Source organism: Pseudorca crassidens, chromosome Y (genome assembly GCF_039906515.1).
Source record: "Pseudorca crassidens isolate mPseCra1 chromosome Y, mPseCra1.hap1, whole genome shotgun sequence".
NCBI lineage: Eukaryota > Metazoa > Chordata > Mammalia > Artiodactyla > Delphinidae > Pseudorca > Pseudorca crassidens.
In genome coordinates, this window is record NC_090318.1 from 19,684,056 (window position 1) to 19,702,710 (window position 18,655).

General features: G+C 40.1%; 1 protein-coding gene across 1 annotated transcript in view; it reads left to right on the forward strand.

Annotated features, from left to right (window-relative positions):
- The window catches only part of LOC137217909 (BCL-6 corepressor-like), a 51,174-nt gene that overhangs the window by 16,719 nt on the left and 15,800 nt on the right, over positions 1-18,655 (forward strand). Inside the window, exon 8 of the mRNA XM_067724902.1 lies at positions 10,570-10,736. Within this exon, the coding sequence (XP_067581003.1) occupies positions 10,570-10,736 (167 nt within the window). The remainder of the gene's footprint in view (positions 1-10,569; positions 10,737-18,655) is intronic.

Consider the following 18,655-nt stretch of genomic DNA (forward strand, 5'->3'; position numbering starts at 1 on the left):
GAACTTACTAGCCCCATTTTGGCTTGTTTATGAACAGATACACATGGGGGTCAGCTGTTGGTCAGTGTCTGCAGGGTAGGTGCTGAGGCAGCAGGGTTGTGGAAATGGAGGGGGACAGACCTCTATTCCTGAGAGGGTAGGAGAGCCCAAGGGCAGATGAGAGGAGGGACTTAGACTTTGCTCCGAACTCCCTGCCCATTTCACCTGCATTTCCCCACCTAGCATGGCTGATGTCAGTGGTAGATTGTATTGTCTCAGCACTCGTTCTAAGCCCACAAGATCATGGTAACGCATTTCATCCTTTCAGCCTTTTCGTGTGGTAGTAACAAGTATTATCTTGACTTCAGATGAGGAATTTGAACCCCAGAGGGGTTAAAGTGCTACTTATGCAGGTAGCAGTTCACCAGTATGGCTCCAAAGCCAAGGCCCCCCATCTTCCCTTCTCTCCCCTACCCCACTGCTCTCCAAGGACTGTGTCACATTGGAATTGCCCTACTTACAATTTGAAATATCTGTGAAATAGATTACTGCCACTGTGCATCTTTACCACCACACAGGATTTAACTGAAACTGTGTCTCCTTCACCTTGGCCAGATTTGTGCTGCTGTTCAGTGTCCCGTGAGCCCTTTCTGAGTGCCCAGTTGTAGGTCTCCCATTGACCCTGAGCACACTTCATGAGTGGGTGGGAAGTTGTAAGTAAGCTAGCACCCTGTGGGACAGTCCTTTGAAACAGTAGCATTTTCTTAGTCTGGGATATTTTTAATTTGTGCCAACAAAAACAGTTTGATTTTGTTTGGGAATGGGTGGGGTACCCTTCAGACATTCCCAATTTCTAGTGTTAAAAAATAAACCAGAAATGTATTGTATGGGAGACTTGCCTGGCCTCATAACCATTCTGACTGTTGGTGACAGCAGTTATCATTTGTTTAGAAGCCACCATCCTTAAAAATTAGGAGGCATGTATTTAACCAACTTGCCTGCAACAGAGAAGGGTTTTCAGGTGGTTATCACATTTAGGTTACATTTCTCTAGCCGGGGCTATTGATTTGACCTTTTGACTCTCAACATTAGACATGAGTTCTAAGTTTCATAGGTCATGTAAACTTGAAGTTGGGGTTTGACCTCTCTTGTCGGCAATTTCCCCAGGTGTTGAGTAAGAATAATCCTGTTCCTGGTATCTCATAGGTATTTCTGTGGGATAACATAAGATACATTCATTTGCAGAAATGAAAAGTACTATGTGATAGTAACACAGTTGAGTTGACAGTTGATGGCAGAAAGTCTGACCTGGTTACTGCTGCTTTGTAGCCACCCTCCACGTGAAGAGAGTTGAAATACCCATTAGCTATCATGTCTTTTTATTTCTGTGTACCCTTGAATTAGCTGTAGTAGTGATGAAGGTCTCCAGATGAAGGCCATAATTGTCAGAGCAAATAAACCCTGGGTTGATAGGATACCAGGTGGGCTGCCAAGATCTGGGTAAATTCATCTGTACAGAGCAGTCAGTGCCTTTCAGAGCCTTGTGACAGGGCCTCACCCTGGCTGGAGCACAAAACTCATTAGCTTTGCAGGTGTTCACTCGAGTCTGCCTAGTGAGGGCCTGCTAAAAGAGCAGCTTCATGCGGTATCCCAGTTCAGTAACCAGGGCTTCGGTGCAGGTGGCCTGGGAGTCCAGAGGATTGTGGGCTCTCTGGCAGGTTAGGATCTGAATGAAGGAATCCATTTGTGGGCGTGCCTTCTCTCTTTCTTCTCTTGTTTTGGGAGGGAGCTGCTGCAGTGACCCAAAGTAACAGGGTGCTGATGGCCAGGTTTGCCAGCATGTCACATTAGGTTCATGGGATGAGCAAATGGAATATCCTAGTTAGCTCCCAAGTGGGTGGTCACCTTTGGTTGATGTGTCCTTGAAAAGTCATAAAAGGCTTCTCACAACCCACCTCACTTCTGTGAGTGGCTGGAATGGCCCTTGTTTTAAATTTAGCAGGTGAGTTATTTAAGAGTTGTCACAATGAGGCCTGCTGTGACTCCAGTGAGCTCCCCCTTAACAAGTATTGGGTCCCCTGTAGTCTCCATCTACTTTGTTTCCTTTGTTGTCAGAACATGATAGCTCTCTGCTGAGCATGCCTTGTAGGAAAACAGTGTAACTTGTTTATTGGTGGCACATTTCTTAACCAAGGTGATAAAACATTGAATAAGTTGCTTCTCTTGTGTAGTGGGAGTATATCTGTGTATATATTTACACATTTTTAATAAACTATTTTTTTAATAAACTATTTTTTAGCAGCTTTAGGTTTTTAGAATTGAGCAAAAATACAGAGTTCCCTGTATTTGTACAAACTTCTCCCCCCCCCAAATTCCTATTATTAATGTTTTGTTACAGTTGATATGTTGATAGTGACACGTTATTAGTAACTAAAGTTCATAGTTTACATTAAAGTTCACTCTGTTTTCTACAGGCTCTGGTTTTGATTAGCTACTGATATTATAACATACCAAAGAAATGAAATTAGTAACAGTGATTCTAATACAAACTCTTTATATTCTGTTCACATTCTGAAAAGTAGGAGGGATTATACACTTTTACTTAATACGTGAAATGCGTAGGTTGATTCCTGTCACCAACGTAAGTAAATATGAAATATTACATTGATTCAACCCCAACTGGGATGGAGAATGAAGCAAAATACAGCACTTTATATAGTCCATGGGGAGAGCCTCTTATTTTTTTCTGTATTTTTTTATTGCAGTATACTTGCTTTACAATATTGTGTTAGTTTCTGCTGTACAGCAAATGAATCAGTTATACATACACATATATCCATTGTTTTACATTTCCTTCCCATTAAGGTCACCACAGAGCATTGAGTAGAGTTCCCTGTGCTATACAGTATGTTCTCGCTAATTACCTGTTTTATACATAGTAGTGTATATATGTCAGTCCCAAACTCCCAGTTCATCCCACTCACCCCCCATCCCCCTTGGCATCCCATATGTTTGTTCTCTATGTCAGTGTCTCTATTTCTGCTTTGTAAATAAGATCATCTATACCAGTTTTCTCAGATGCCACATATGTGAGTCAATATACGATATTTATTTTTCTCTTTCTGACTGACTTCACTCTGTATGACAGTCTCTAGGTCCATCCACGTCTCTACAAATGGCCCAATTTTGTTCCTTTTTATAGCTAAGTAATATTCCATTGTGTATATGTACCACATGTTCTTTGTCATTCGCCTGTAGATGGGCATTTAGGTTGCTTCCTTGACCTGGCTATTGTAAATAGTGCTGCAATGAACATTGTGGTACATGACTATTTTTGAATTATGGTTTTCTCAGGGTGTATGCCCAGTAGTGGGATTGCTGGGTCGTATGGTAGTTCTATTTTCAGTTTTTATAGGAACCTCAATACTGTTCTCCGTAGTGGCTGTATCAGTTTACATTCCCACCAGGAGTGCAAGAGGGTTCCCTTTTCTCCACATTCTCTCCAACATTTATTGTTTGTAGATTTTTTGATGATGGCCATTCTGACTGATGGGAGGTGATATACCTCCTTGTAGTTTTGATTTGCATTTCTCTAATAATTAGTGATGATGAGCATCTTTTCATGTGCCTCTTGGCCATCTGTATGTCTTCTTCAGAGAAATTTAGGTCTTCTCCATTTAGGTCTTCCACCCATTTTTTGATTGGGTTGTTTGTTTGCTCCATGAACTGTTTGTATATTTTGAAGGTTAATCCTTTGTCCGTTGCTTTGTTTGCAAATATTTTCTCCCATTCTGGAGCATTGTCTCTTTATCTTGTTTATGGTTTCCTTTGCTATGCAAAAGCTTTTAAGTTTAATTAGGTCCAATTTCTTTACTTTTGCTTTTATTTTCATTACTTTAGGAGCTGGGCAAAAAAGATCTTGCTGTGGTTTATGTCAAAGAGTGTTTTTCCTATGTTTTCCTCTAAGAGTTTATAGTGTTCTAATTTACATTTAGGTCTTTAATCCATTTTGAGTTTATTTTTGTGTATGATGTTAGGGAGTGTTCTAATTACATTCTTTTACATGTAGATGTTCAGTTTTCTCAGCATCACTTATTGAAGTGGCTGTCTTTTCCCCATTGTATATTCTGGCCTCCTTTGTCATAGATTAGGTGACCATAGGTGTGTGGGTTTACCTCTGGGCTTTCTGTCCTGTACTATGGATGTATCTTTCTCTTTTTCTGCCAGTACCATACTGTCTTGATTACTGTAGCTTTATAGTATAGTCTGAAGTCAGGGAGCCTGATTACTGCAGCTCCATTTTTCTTTCTCAGGTTTGCTTTTGCTATTTGAGGTATTTTGTGGTTCTATACAAGTTGTAAAATTTTTTGTTCTAATTCTGTGAGAAATCCCATTGGTAACTTGATAAGGATTACATTGATTCTGTAGATTGCTTTGGGTAGTACAGTCATTGTCACAATGTTGATTCCTCCAATCCAAGAACATGGTATATCTCTCCATCTGTTTCTGTTGTCTTTGACTTCTTTCATCAGTATCTTGTAGTTTTCTGTGTACTGGTCTTTTGCCTCCTTAGGTAGATTTATTCCTAGGTATTTTATTCTTTTTGTTGCATTGGTAAATGGGAATGTTCCCTTGATTTCTCTTTCTGATCTTCCATTGTTAGTGTACAGGAATGCGAGAGATTTCTGCGCATTACTTTTGTATCCTGCAACTTTACCAAATTCATGGATGAGCTCTAATAGTTTTCTGGTGGCATCTTTAGGATTTTCTAGGTATAGTATCATGTCATCTGCAAACAGTGACAGTTTTACTTTTCCAATTTGGATCCCTTTTATTTCTTTTTCTTCTCTGATTGCCACGGCTAGGACTTCCAAAACTATGTTGAATAACAGTAGCGAGAGTGGACACCTTTTTGTTTCTGATTTTATAGGAAATGCTTTCAGTTTCTCACCACTGAGAATAGTGTTTGCTGTGGGTTTGTCATATCTGGCCTTTATTATGTTGAGAAATGTTCCCCCTATGCCCACTTTCTGGAGAGATTTTATCATAAATGGCTGTTGAATTTTGTCAAAAAATTTTCCTGCATCTATTGAGATGATCATATGGTTTTTGGTTTTTTTTTTTTTTTTGGATCATATGGTTTTTATCCTTCAGTTTGTTACCATGGTGTATCACAGTGATTGATTTGCATATATTGAAGAATCCTTGCATCCCTGGGATAAATCCTACTTGATCATGGTGTATGATCTTTTTAATGTGTTGTTGGATTTATTTTGTTGAGGATTTTTGCATCAGTGTTCAAAAATTTGATATTGGTCTGTAATTTTCTTTTTTTTGTGCTTTCTTTGTCTGGTTTTGGTACCAAGGTGATGGTGGCCTTGTAGAATGAGTTTGGGAGTGCTCCTCTGTAATTTTTTCCAGAGTTTTAGAAGGATAGGTGTTAGCTCTTCTGTAAATGTTTGATAGAATTAGCCTGTGAAGCCATCTGGTCCTGGACTTTTGTTTGTTGGAATATTTTTAATCACAGCTTCAGTTTCATTACTTGTGATTGGTCTGTTCATATGTTCTATTTCTTCCTGGTTCAGTCTTGGAAGGTTGTACTTTTCTAAGAATTTGTCCATTTCTTCCAGGTTGTCCATTTTATTGACATATGCCTGCTTGTAGTAGCCTTTGATCCTTTGTATTTCTGCGGTATCAGTTGTAAGGTTTTTTTCATTTCTAATTTTGTTGATTTGAGTCCTCTCTCCCCCTTTTTCTTGATGAGTATGGCTAAAGGTTTATCAATTTTGTTTATCTTTTCAAAGAACCAGCTTTTCGTTTTATTGATCATTGCTATTGTTTTTTTTTCATTTCTATTTTATTTATTTCTGCTCTGATCTGATCTTCTGATCTGATGATCAGATCTTCTGATCTTTATGATCTTTCCTCTACTAAATTTGGGTTTCATTTGTTCTTTTTTCCCTAGTTGTGTTAGGTGTAAGTTCAGTTTGTTTGAGACTTTTCTTGTTTCTTTTTTCTTTTTTTTTTTTTTTTGTGGTACGCGGGCCTCTCACTGTTGTGGCCTCTCCCATTGCGGAGCACAGGCTCCGGACGCGCAGGCTCAGCGGCCATGGCTCACGGGCCTAGCCGCTCCACAGCACGTGGGATCTTCCCAGAATGGGGCACAAACCTGCTTCCCCTGCATCGGCAGGCAGACTTGTCAACCACTGTGCCACGAGGGAAGCCCTTTTCTTGTTTCTTGAGTTAAGAGTGTGTTGCTATAAACTTCCCAGTTAGAACTGCTTTTGTTGTGTGCCATAGATTATAGACAATGTTTTCATTGTCATTTGTTTGTAGGTATTTTTTTGATTTCCTCTTTGGTTTCTTCAGTGATCTCATTGGTCATTTAGTAGCATATTATTTATCCTCCATGTGTTTGTATTTTTTACAGTTTTTTTTCCTGTAATTTATTTCTAATATCATAGCATTGTGGTTAGAAAAGAGGCTTGATATGATTTCAGTTTTCTTAAATTTACCAAGGCTTTGATTTGTGACCCAGGATGTGGTCTGTCCTGAAGAATGTTCCATGAGCACTTGAGAAGAAAGTGTATTGTGCCACTTTTGGAAGGAATGTCCTATAAATATCAATTAAGTCCATCTTTTTAATGTGTCGTTTAAAGCTTGTGTTTCCTTATTTATTTTCATTTTGGATGATCTGTCCATTGGTGTTAGTGGGTTGTTAAAGTCCCCCAGTCTTATTGTTTTACTGTCAATTTCCCCTTTTATGGCTGTTAGCAGTTGCCTTATGTATTGAGGTGCTCCTAAGTTGGATGCGTATATATTTATAATTGTTATATCTTCTTCTTGCATTGGTCCGTTGATCATTATATAGTGTCCTTCCTTATCTCTTGTTACAGTCTTTATTTTAAAGTCTATTTTTCGCGAAACGAGTATTGCTACTCCAGTTTTCTTTTGATTTCCATTTGGATGGAATATCTTTTTCCGTCCCTTCACTTTCAGTCTGTATGTGTTCCTGAGTGAAGTGGGTCTTTTGTAGACAACATATATAAGGTCTTGTTTTTGTATCCATTCAGCCAGCCTATGTCTTTTGGTTGGAGCGTTTAATCCATTTACATTTAAGGTAATTATTGATAAGTTTGTTTCTATTACCATTTTCTTAATTGTTTTGGGTTTGTTATTGTAGGTCTTTTCCTTCTCTTGTGTTTCCTGCCTAGAGAAGTTCCTTTATTATTTGTTGTAAAGCTGGCTTGGTGGTGCTGATTTCTCTTAGCTTTTGCTTCTCTGTAAAGCTTTTGATTTCTCCATCGAATCTGAATGAGATGCTTGCTGGGTAGAGTAATCTTGGCTGTAAGCTTTTCTCTTTCATCACTTTAAGTATATTCTGCCACTCCCATCTGGCCTGCAGAGTTTCTGCTGAAAAATCAGCTGATAACCTTATGGGGATTCCTTTGTATATTATTTTTTGCTTTTCATTTGCTGCTTTTAATATGTTTTCTTTTAATTTAATTTTTGTTAATTTGATTAATACGTGTCTCGGCATGTTTCTCCTTGGGTTTGTCCTGTATGGGACTCTCTGCACTTCCTGGACTTGATTGACTATTTCCTTTCCCAAGTTAGGGAAGTTTTTGACTATAGCCTCCAAATATTTTCAGACCCTTTCTCTCTTTCTTCTTCTGGGACACCTATGATTCGAATATGGTGCATTTAAGGTTGTCCCGGAGGTCTCTGAGATTGTCCTCATTTATTTTCTTTCTTTTTTCTTTATTCTGCTCTGCAGCAGTTATTTCCACCATTCTGTCTTTCAGCTCACTCATTCTTCTGCTTCAGTTATTCTGCTATTGATTCCTTCTAGAATAGTTTTAATTTCAGTCATTGTTTTGTTCATCTCTGTTTGTTCTTTAGTTGGTGTGTTGTGGGGTGTCTGTGGGCTTAGTACTTTAGGCAGCCTGTCTGCTGGTGAGTGGGTTTGTGTTCCTGTCTTGCTTGTTGTTTGGCGTGGGCCGTTCAGCACTGGAGCCTGCAGGCAGTTGGGTGGAGCTGGGTCTTGGAGTTGAGATGGAGACCTGCAGGAGAGCTCTAGGAGAGCGGTTTAATATTCCCTGGGGCTGGGAATTGTCTAGTGTTCCAGCATCCTGGACTTGGTTCTCCCACCCCAGAGGCTCAGGCTCGACCTCCAGGCTGGGAACTAAGACCCAGCAAGCCACACAGCTTGGCATAAAAGGGGAAAAAAAGAGAAGGGGTTGAATGAAAACAAACATTCAACCCCAAGACAAATAGCAATGACAAAACAAGCAAACAGCAACAACAATTAAGAACAAACAAATGAACAGACAGACAAGACCCCAGACAGATGGTAAAAGCAGAGCCAAACAAGAACAACAACAAAAAAAGAAACACGCAAACATACAAAAAAAGAGAAACAAAAAAACAGGGAAACCAAAAAACAAGAGAGAAAAACAGAAACAAAAGAACCCCAAAATGAAATCAAACAATTAAAAACAAAACTGACAAAAACAAAAAAGAAAAAAAGGCAGAATGCAAACTGAAGGAAAAAGGAAAGAAAACAAAGCAAACAGAAAAATGATTAAACAAAAAATAAAGATGAGAACAAATAGAACATAGAAAAAAACAACAAAATAGAACAAAGGAAAGGAAAAAAACAAGGAAGAAAAACAGAGCAAGAAAAAAGTAACAGAGAAATAGAAATATAAAAACAATTTTAAGAACCTGAAAAAATTTAAAAAACTAAATGAAAAGAAAAACAAATAAATTTTTAAAAACCAACAGAACAGAACAAAACATACACACATACAAAATAAGAAACAAAAACAGAGAAAACAAAAAACAAGAGGACAACTAGACAAAAGTATCCCAATATGAAATCAAACAATTAAAAACGGAAATAAGAAATACAAAGAAATAAAAAATACAAAAGCAGAATGCAAACTGAAGTAAAAAGCAAAAACACAAACACACAAATAAAAAAAGTAAGAAAAGATAAGAACAAATTGAAAAAAGGAAAAAGATAGAAAGTAGAACAAAGGAAAAGAAAAAACACAAGGAAGAAACAGAACAAGGAAAAAGTAACAGAGAAATAGAAATATAAAAAATTAAAAATATATGGAAAGTATAAACAATAGAAATAAAAATAAAAACAAACAAAAAACAAGAGAACAGAACAAAACATAAAAAATAGTAATAATAATATTTTCCTGGGTCTCAGATGTCAGTGTCCTTGCCTCCACCATGAGGCACGGCGAACCTCCACCTCGCCAGGAGGCCCTCCAGAGCCTCTCAGTAGGTCTCTGTTTCCCCTGTGGGCACTGTGGAGGCAGCTCGGACTCTGTCCTGGCCCAACTCCTGCATGTACTAGTACCCAGAGTCCACAACTGCTTAGAGCTAGACCAGTGTCATTTGTGTGAACACTAATCCATTCAGTTATTCCATAGATGCAGGGTTTACCAAGCTGATTGTAGGGACTTAATCTGCGACTTGTGCATTTGCTCAGAAAGATTTTTTTTCTTGTTCCTTAGTTGCCCTGCTCCTGGGGCTCAGCTGTGGTTTTAGCCCCACCTCTGTGTGTGGGCCACCCACAGGGTTGTGCTTCTGAGGCTGCCCTGGAGCACTCGGGTCTGCCCCTGTGAGGGCAGGTTGTGGAGGTGGCACAACTCCCTGGGTTGCGGGAACCCTGGCAGTGACAGGTGCATGAGAAAGCTGGAGGCCATGGGCACAATAGATGTAGCCCTAATACCTGGCTGTCTGTGCAAGAAGGTTAGCCCTGGAGGGGGCTTTTCTTAGCCCTAGCTGCAGGCACAAGAAGCTCAGCCCTGGTGGTGGCTTTTCCTTGTGCCTGCGGCAGGTGTGACAAAGTCAGCCCTGGAGGAGGCTTTTCTTAGCCTTGGCCGCAGGCATGAGAAGATCAGCCCTGGAGGGGGCTTTTCCTAGTTCCTGGTAGCAGGCCTGAGAAGGTCAGCCCTGGTGGGGGCTTTCGTAGTGCCTGGCGGGGCATGGGGCCAGCACATGGAGAAAGAGGCTGTGATAACAGGCTCCACTCCTGCGTGTCACTCAATGGTGGCTCCTTGCTTCTGTGACAGTCTGGGTTTTCTCTATGATCATTTTCGAGAGAGACTCTTCTTTAATATAAAAACAGAAGCATTTGCTTCCCAGGTTCTGATCTTTACAGGAGCGTGAGGACCTGGCTAACCTCCTGGGTTTCCCTCCCTCTTTAAGGTTAGGGATGTTCTTTACCTCATTTACTCTCTTCTTGTGTGTTGGTTTTCTATATTTTTATCTAAACTTGTATTGTCATCCACTACCACCTGCCAAGTATACCCATCAAATGGGAGTGCTTTTGTACTTACCAATGCATCGTCTAAGGTATTAGCAGCCCTTGACAACACTGTCTCCATCATCAAGACTTTCACACACACACCTTCCACCAAGATGGATATTGCCTGCCCATGCTACAGTGGGTTCTCAGGCTTGAGGGTGGACGTCTTTGAAAATGGATACTACCAAGCTATGGAGAGATCATTATTATGAGGTTTATTGTGTGCAATCTGATGGCATCCCCTTTTCTCCTCCACGTAGGAATTGGTCTTGTACTGCCTGAAAAACAAGATTTGTGTCATTAATCATCAGGACAATGCAGGTTACTGTGCTCTACATGAAGCTTGTGCAGGAGGGTGGCTCCATATTGCTGAACATCTTCTTAAATACGGTGCTGACGTCAACTGCAGTGCCCAGGATGGAACCAGGTTAGTGTTGTGTCTTGCTAGGGCACTAGCAGTGGTCCTCAGGTATGTGGGAAACACTTAAGGAAATATGAGTAATCACATTGATGACAAAGTACTCCAGAATTGAATCAAATGTATATTTCTGGCCAAGTTGAGTATTACTTCAATTTTTCTTATGTTTTTCAATTGAAGTATATAGGTGATTTACAGTGTTGTGTTAGCTTCAAGTATACAGCAAGGTGATTCAGTTATACCTATAAACATATGTATATTTTTCTGATTCTTTTCCATTACAGTTTATTGCAAGATATATATAGTTCTTTGTGCTATACATTATAAATCCTTGTTGATTGTCTATTTTATATATAATAGTGTGTATATTCATCCCAAACTCCTAATTAATCCCTTCCCCCCTTTCCCTTTTGGTAACAATAAGTTTGTTTTCTATGTCTTTGAGTCTATTTCTGTTTTATAAATAAGTTCATTTGTATCATTTTTTAGATTCTACATGTAAGTGGTATCATATGGTATTTGTCTTTGACTTTACTTACTGTGACAATCTCGGAGGTCCATCCATGTTGCTGCAAATAACATTACTTCATTCTTTTTTATGGCTGAGTAATATTCCATTATATATATGTGTCTCATTTTCTCTATCCATTCATCTGTCAGTGGACATTTAGCTTGCTTTAGTGTCTTGACTATTGTAAAAGTGCTGCTGTGAACATTGGGGTGCATGTATCGTTACTAATTAGAGTTTTCTCCTTATACATGCCCGGGAGTGGGATTGCAGGATCATGTGGTAGTTCTGTTTTTAGTTATTTTTAGAAACCTCCATACTGTTTTCCACAGTGGCTATACCAATTTACATTCCCACCAATGTGCACAAAAGTTGTCCTTTAATTTTGTGGTTGGTTTCCTGTACTGTACTAAAGTCTAATTACGTTCTGTTTGTTAATTTTTGCTGTTGTTTCCTTTACTTTAGGAGATAGAACCAAAACGATATTGCTGCAATTATGTCAAAGAGTGTTCTCCCTATGTTTTTCTCAAGGAGTTTTATACTGTCCCACCTTACATTTAGGTGTTTAATCCATTTTGAGTTTATATTTGTATATGGTGATAGACACTATTCTAATTATATTCTTTTACATGGAGCTCTCCAGTTCTTCCACCATGCCTTATTGAAGAGGCTATCTTTTCTCTAGTACATATTCTTGTCTCCTTTGTCATAGAGTAGGTGACCATAAGTGCATGAGTTAATTTCTGGGCTTTCTACCCTGTTCTGTTGATCTCTTTATCTGTTTTATGCCAATACCATACTGTTCGGGTTTTTTTTTTTGGGGGGGGGGGTTAAATTTTTTAAATTTTTATTTATTTATTTTTATTGGAGTAAAATTGCTTTACAATGTTCTGTTAGTTTCTGCTGTACAAGGAAGTGAACCATCTATGTGTATACGTGTATCCCCTCCCTCTTGGACCTCCCTCCCACCCCCCTCATCTCACCATCTTGGTTGTCACAGAGCACCCAGCTTAGCCATGTGCTATATACAGCACGACCCACTAGCTATCTGTTTTACACATGGTAGTGTATTTATGTCAAACCAAATCTCCCAGTTTGTCCCACCCTCCCCTTCCCCGCTGTGTCCATATGTCCATTCTCTATGTCTGTGTCTCTATTCCTGCCCTACAAATGGGTTCATCTGTATCATTTTTTTAGATTCCACATACATGCATTAATATATGATATTTCTTTTTCTTTTTCTGGTTAACCTCACTCTGTGTGACAGACTCTAGTTCCATCCATGTCTCTGCAAATGACCCAGTTCATTCCTTTTTATGGCTGAGTAATATTCCATTGTATATATGTACCACATCTTTATCCATTCATCCGTTGTTGGACATTTAGGTTGTTTCCATGTCCTGGCTATAGTAAATAATGCTGCAATGAACATTGGGCTATATGTGTCCTTTTGAATTATGGTTTCTCAGGGTGTATGCCCAGTAGTGGGATTGCTCGGTCCTATGGTAGTTCTATTTGTAGTATTTTAAGGAACCTCCATACTGTTCTCCAGAGTGGCTGTATCAATTTACATTCCCACCAACAGTGCAAGAGGGTTCCCTTTTCTCCACACCCTCTGCAGCATTTATTGTTTGTAGAATTTTTGACGATGGCCATTTTGACTGGTGTAAGGTGATACCTCATTGTAGTTTTGACTTACATTTCTCTAATAATTAGTGATGTTGCACATCTTTTCTTGTGCCTCTTGGCCCTCTGTATGTCTGCTTTGGAGAAGTGTCTGTTTAGGTCTTCTGCCCATTTTTGGATTGGGTTGTTTGCTTTTTTTAGATATTGAGCTTCATGAGCTGCTTATGTATTTTGGAGATTAATCCTTTGTCAGTTGCTTTCTTGGCAAATATTTTCTCCCATTCTGAGAGTTGTCTTTTTGTTTATGGTTTCCTTTGCTGTGCAAAAGCTTTTAAATTTCATTAGGTACCATTTGTTTATTTTTTTTATTTTCATTACTCTAGGAGGTAATCTCCCAGCACCACTTATTGAAGAGGCTATCTTTTCTCCATTGTATGTTCCTGCCTCCTTTGTCATAAATCCATGCACATATGGTCACCTAATCTATCTCTGGGCTTTCTGTCCTGTACCATGGATCTGTATTTCTGTTTTTGTGCCAGTACCATACCGTCTTGATTATTGTAGCTTTGTAGTATAGTTTAAAGTTGGGGTGCCTGATTCCTCCACCTCCATTTTTCTTTCTCAAGATTGCCTTGGCTATTCGGGGTGTTTTGTATTTCCATGCAAATTGTAAAATTTTTGTTATAATTCGTGAAGAATTCCATTGGTAATTTAATATGGATTGCATTCAATCTGTAGATGGCTTTGGGCACAATAGTCATTTTCACAATATTGAATCTTCCAATCAAAGAACATGGTATATTTCTCCATCTGTTTATGTCATCTTTGATTTCTTTCATCAGTGTTTTATAGTTTTCTGAGTACAGGTCTTTTGCTTCCTTAAGTAGGTTTATTCCTAGGTATTTTATTCTTTTTGTTGTGATAGTAAATGGGATTGTTTCCTTGATTTCTCTTTCTGATTTTCCGTTGTTAGTGTATAGGAATGCCAGAGATTTCTGTGCATTAATTTTGAATCCTGCAACTTTACCAAATTCATTGATTAGCTCTAGTAGTTTTCTGATGGCATCTTTAGGATTTTCTAAGTGTAGTATTATGTCATCTGCAAACAGTGACAATTTTACTTCTTCTTTTCCAATTTGTATTCCTTTTATTTCTTTTTCTTCTCTGATTGCCGTGGCTAGGACTTCCAAAACTGTGTTGAATAAGAGTGGCGAGATTGGACATCCTTGTCTTGTACCTGATCTTAGTGGAAATGCTTTCAGTTTCTCACCACTGAGAATAGTGTTTGCTGTGGGTTTGTCATATATGGCCTTTATTATGTTGAAGTAGGTTCCCTGTATGCCCACTTTCTGGAGAGTTTTTATCATAAATGGATGTCAAATTTTGTCAGAAGCTTTTTCTGCATCTATTGAGATGATCATATGGTTTTTATTCAGTTATTTTTTGGGGGGGGGGGGCGCGGGGGCGGTACACGGGCCTCTCACTGTTGTGGCCTCTCCCATTGCGGAGCACAGGCTCCGGACGCGCAGGCTCAGCGGCCATGGCTCACAGACCCAGCCGCTCCGCGGCATGTGCTATCTTCCCGGACCAGGGCATGAACCCGTGTCCCCTGCATCGGCAGGTGGACTCTCAACCACTGCGCCACCAGGGAAGCCCCTTCAAAGTTTTAATATGGTGTATCACACTGATTGATTTGTGTATTGAAGAACCCTTGCATCTCTGGGATAAATTCCACTTGATCGTGGTGTATTATGCTTTTAATGTGTTGTTGGAGTCTGTTTGCTAGTATTTTGTTGAGGATTTTTGCATCTACATTCATCAGTGATGTTGGTCCGTAATTTTCTTTTTTTGTGATATTTTGTCTGGTTTTGGTATATCAGGTGGTTGGTGGTTTCGTAGAATGAATTTGGGAGTGTTTCTCCCTTTGCAGTTTTTTGGAAGGGTTTGAGAAGGATCTCTGTTAGCTCTTCTGTAAATATTTGATAGAATTCACCTGTGAAGCCATATCTGGTCCTGGACTTTTGTTTGGTGGAAGATTTTAAATGACGTTTTCAATTTTATTACTTGTGATAGGTCTGTTTATATTTTCTAACTCTTCCTGGTTCAGTATTGGAAAATTGTGCCTTTGCAAGAATTTGTCCATTTCTTCGTGGTTGTCCTTTTTATTGGCATATACATGTTTGTAGTAGTCTCTTATAATCCTTTGTATAATCCTTTGCATTGTCTGGTGTGATTTTTCTTTTTTCATTCCTAATTTTATTGATTTGTGTCCTCTCCCTGTTTTTCTCAATGAGTCTGGCTGAAGGTTTATCGATTTTATCTTCTCAGAAAACCAACTTTTAGTTTTATTGACCTTTGCTATTGTATTCTTCATTTCTATTTCATTTATTCCTGTTCTCATCTTTATGATTTCTTTCCTTCTCCTGACTTTGGGTTCTCTGGTTGCTTTACATTTAGGGTTAGATTGTTTATTTGATATTTTTCTTGTTTCTTGAGGTGAGATTGAATTGCTATAAACTTCCCTCTTAGAACTGCTTTTGCTGCATCCCATAGGTTTTGCGTTGTTGTGTTTTCTTTGTCATTTGTTTCTGTGTATTTTTTTTATTTCTTCTTTGATTTCTTCAGTGATCTCTTGGTTATTTAGTAGCGCACTGTTTAGGCTCCATGTATTTATGTTTTTTAGTTTTTTTCCTGTAATTGATTTTCAGTCTCATAGCATTGTGGTCAGAAAAGATGCTTGATACAGTTTCAGTTTTCTTAAATTTTCCAAGGCTTGATTTGTGACTCAAGATGTGATCTTCCTGGAGAATGTTCCGTGTGCACTTGAGAAGCAAGTGTGTTTTCACACCTTTGGGTGGAATATCCTATAGATATCAATTAAATTTATCTGGTCTGTCATGTCATTTAAAGCTTGTGTTTCCTTACTTAGTTTCTGTTTGGATAATCTGTGCATTGTTGTAAATGGTGTTAAAGTCTCCTAATATTATTGTGTTACTGTTAATTTCCTCTTTTATGGTTGATAGTATTTGCTTTATGTATTGAGGTGCTCCTTTGTTGGTGCATAAATATTTATAATTGGTATATCTTCTTCCTGGATCGATCCCTTGAGCATTATATAGTGTCCTTCCTTATCTCTTGTAACAGTCTTTATTTTAGAGTCTATTCTGATACAAGTATTGCAGCTCCAGCTTTCTTCTGATTTCCATTTGCGTGGAATCTTTTTCCATCCCTTCACTTTCAGTCTTTGTGTGTCCCTAGGTGTGAAGTGGGTCTCTTGCAGACAGCATATATATGGGTCTTATTTTTGTATCCATTCAACCAGTCCGCGTCTTTTGGTGGGAGGTTTAATCCATTTACATTTAAGGTAGTTATCGATATGTATGTTCCTATTACCATTTTCTTAATTGTTTTGGGTTTGTTTTTGTAGGTGTTTTCCTTCTCTTGTGTTTCCTGCCTAGAGAAGTTCCTTTAGCATTTGTTGTAAAGCTGGTTTGGTGGTGCTGAATTTGCTTAGCTTTTGCTTTTTTGTAAAGGTTTTAGTTCCCCTGTGAAATGTGAATGAGATCCTTGCTGCGTAGAGTGCGGTAAGTTTTTCTCTTTCATCACTTTAAGTCTATCCTGCCTCTCCATTCTGGCCTGCAGAGTGTCTGCTGAAAAATCAGCTGATAACCTTATGGGGATTCCTTTGTATGTTATTTTTCACTTTTCCTTTGCTGCTTTTAATATTTTTTCTTTTTATTTAATTTTGATAGTTTGATTAATATGTGTCTAGGAGTGTTTTTTCTTGGATTTATCCTGTATGGGACCCTCTGCGCTTCCCTGACTTGATTGACTATTTTCTTTCCCATGTTAGGGAAGTTTTCCACTGTAATCTCTTCAAATATTTTCTCAGACCCTTTGCTTTTCTGTTCTTCTCTGGGACCCTTATGATTCGAATGTTGGCATGTTTAGTGTTGTCCCAGAGGTCTGTGAGATTGTTCTCAATTCTTTTCATTCTTTTTTCTTTATTCTGCTTCTCGGAAGTTATTTCCACCATTCTGTCTTCCAGCTCACTTACTCATTTTTCTGCCTCAGTTATTCTGTTATTGATTCCTTCTAGTGTATTTTTCATTTGTTATTTTGTTGTTCATCTCTGTTGGTTTGTTCTTTAGTCCTTCTAGATCATTATTAAACATTTCTTGTATTTTCTCAATCCGTGCCTCCATTCTATTTCTGAGATTCTGGGCCTTTATTGTCATTACTCTATATTCTTTTTTCAGGTTGGTTGCCTATTTCCTCTTCATTTATTTGGTCTTGTAGGTTTTTGTCGTCTAATTTTTTTTTTTTTTTTGGATGGGTGAGACTGTGTTCCTGTCTTACTGTTTGGCCTGAGGCTTCTAGAACTGGAGTTTGTAGGCTGTTGGGTGGAGCTGGGTCTTTGTACCGAGATGAGGATTTCTGGGAGACCTCACCCTGAGGAATATTCCTTGGAGTCTGAGGTTTTCTGTTAGTCCAGTGGTTCATACTCAATGCTTCTACTACAGGAGCTCTGGCTTGATCCCTGGCTCATGAACCAAGATCCCAGAAGCCACATGGGGCGGGGAAAAAAAAAAGAAATAAAGGAGCAGAAGAATAACAAATAGTAAAAAAATAAAATAAGATTAGATAACTAACAGATATGTTACAAAGAATTAAATAAAAATATAGATGACAAAATAACCGTAAGATAAAACAGAACCACAATAGTGAAAAAAAGAGGAGTAAAACCAAACAAAAAGCCGGAAAAGACCTTGGCTGTGGGGGGTGGGGCTTAGGCAGGGGCGGGGTTTAGGCTGTTGTGGGGAGTCTACGCTTAGGACCCACAGGGCCGGAAAAGGCCCTGGGGGGCTGTTGGGGGTGCGGCTTAGGCTCAGTGCAGGAAGAGGGTCCCAGGAGTGCCTCTGGCCTTGGAGGGCAGAGGACCAGGTCCAGGACCCAACAGGCTCATCACTGGGCCCAAGTGGGCATGGGAGACACTAGGTGTGTTCCCCCCGATCCTCCGATCCCAGAGGGCCCCTTCCCCTTGGGTTCTCTTCTTGCTCCTTCCTCCTATGCCCCCTGGGGCAGCTAGAGGGGGCCCCAGAAGGCAGAGGACCAGACCTGGAAGCCCAAGAGGGTTCCTGGAGCTGAGTGGGTGGGGGAGCACCCGCTTCACCTCCTCTGGTTCTCTGGTCTTGGAGGGTTCCCCCTACACTGTCTGCCTCTGCTCCCCGTCCTCCTCCTGCCTCCCTCCCTCCCATGCCCCTATGACCCAAGAGGCCAGAGGGGGCCATGGAGAACAGAGGGCCAGGCCTGGGCACCCAGCATCCTTCCCTGCACCCAAGTGAGCAGGAGAAACTCCCTCCATGTCTCCCCTGATCCTCTCCGGTCCTGGACGGTTCCGCCCCAACCGTCCCCCTCTGCTCCTCTTCCCCCCTCCTTCCTCCCTCCCACGCCCCTATGACCCAAGAGGCCAGAGGGGGCCATGGAGAACAGAGGACCAGGCCTGGGCACCCAGCATCCTTCCCTGGGCCCAAGTGAGCAGGAGAAACTCCCTCCATGTCTCCCCTGATCCTCTCCGGTCCTGGATGGTTCCGCCCCAACCGTCCCCCTCTGCTCCTCTTCCCCCCTCCTTCCTCCCTCCCACGCCCCTATGACCCAAGAGGCCAGAGGGGGCCATGGAGAACAGAGGACCAGGCCTGGGCACCCAGCATCCTTCCCTGGGCCCAAGTGAGCAGGAGAAACTCCCTCCATGTCTCCCCTGATCCTCTCCGGTCCTGGATGGTTCCGCCCCAAC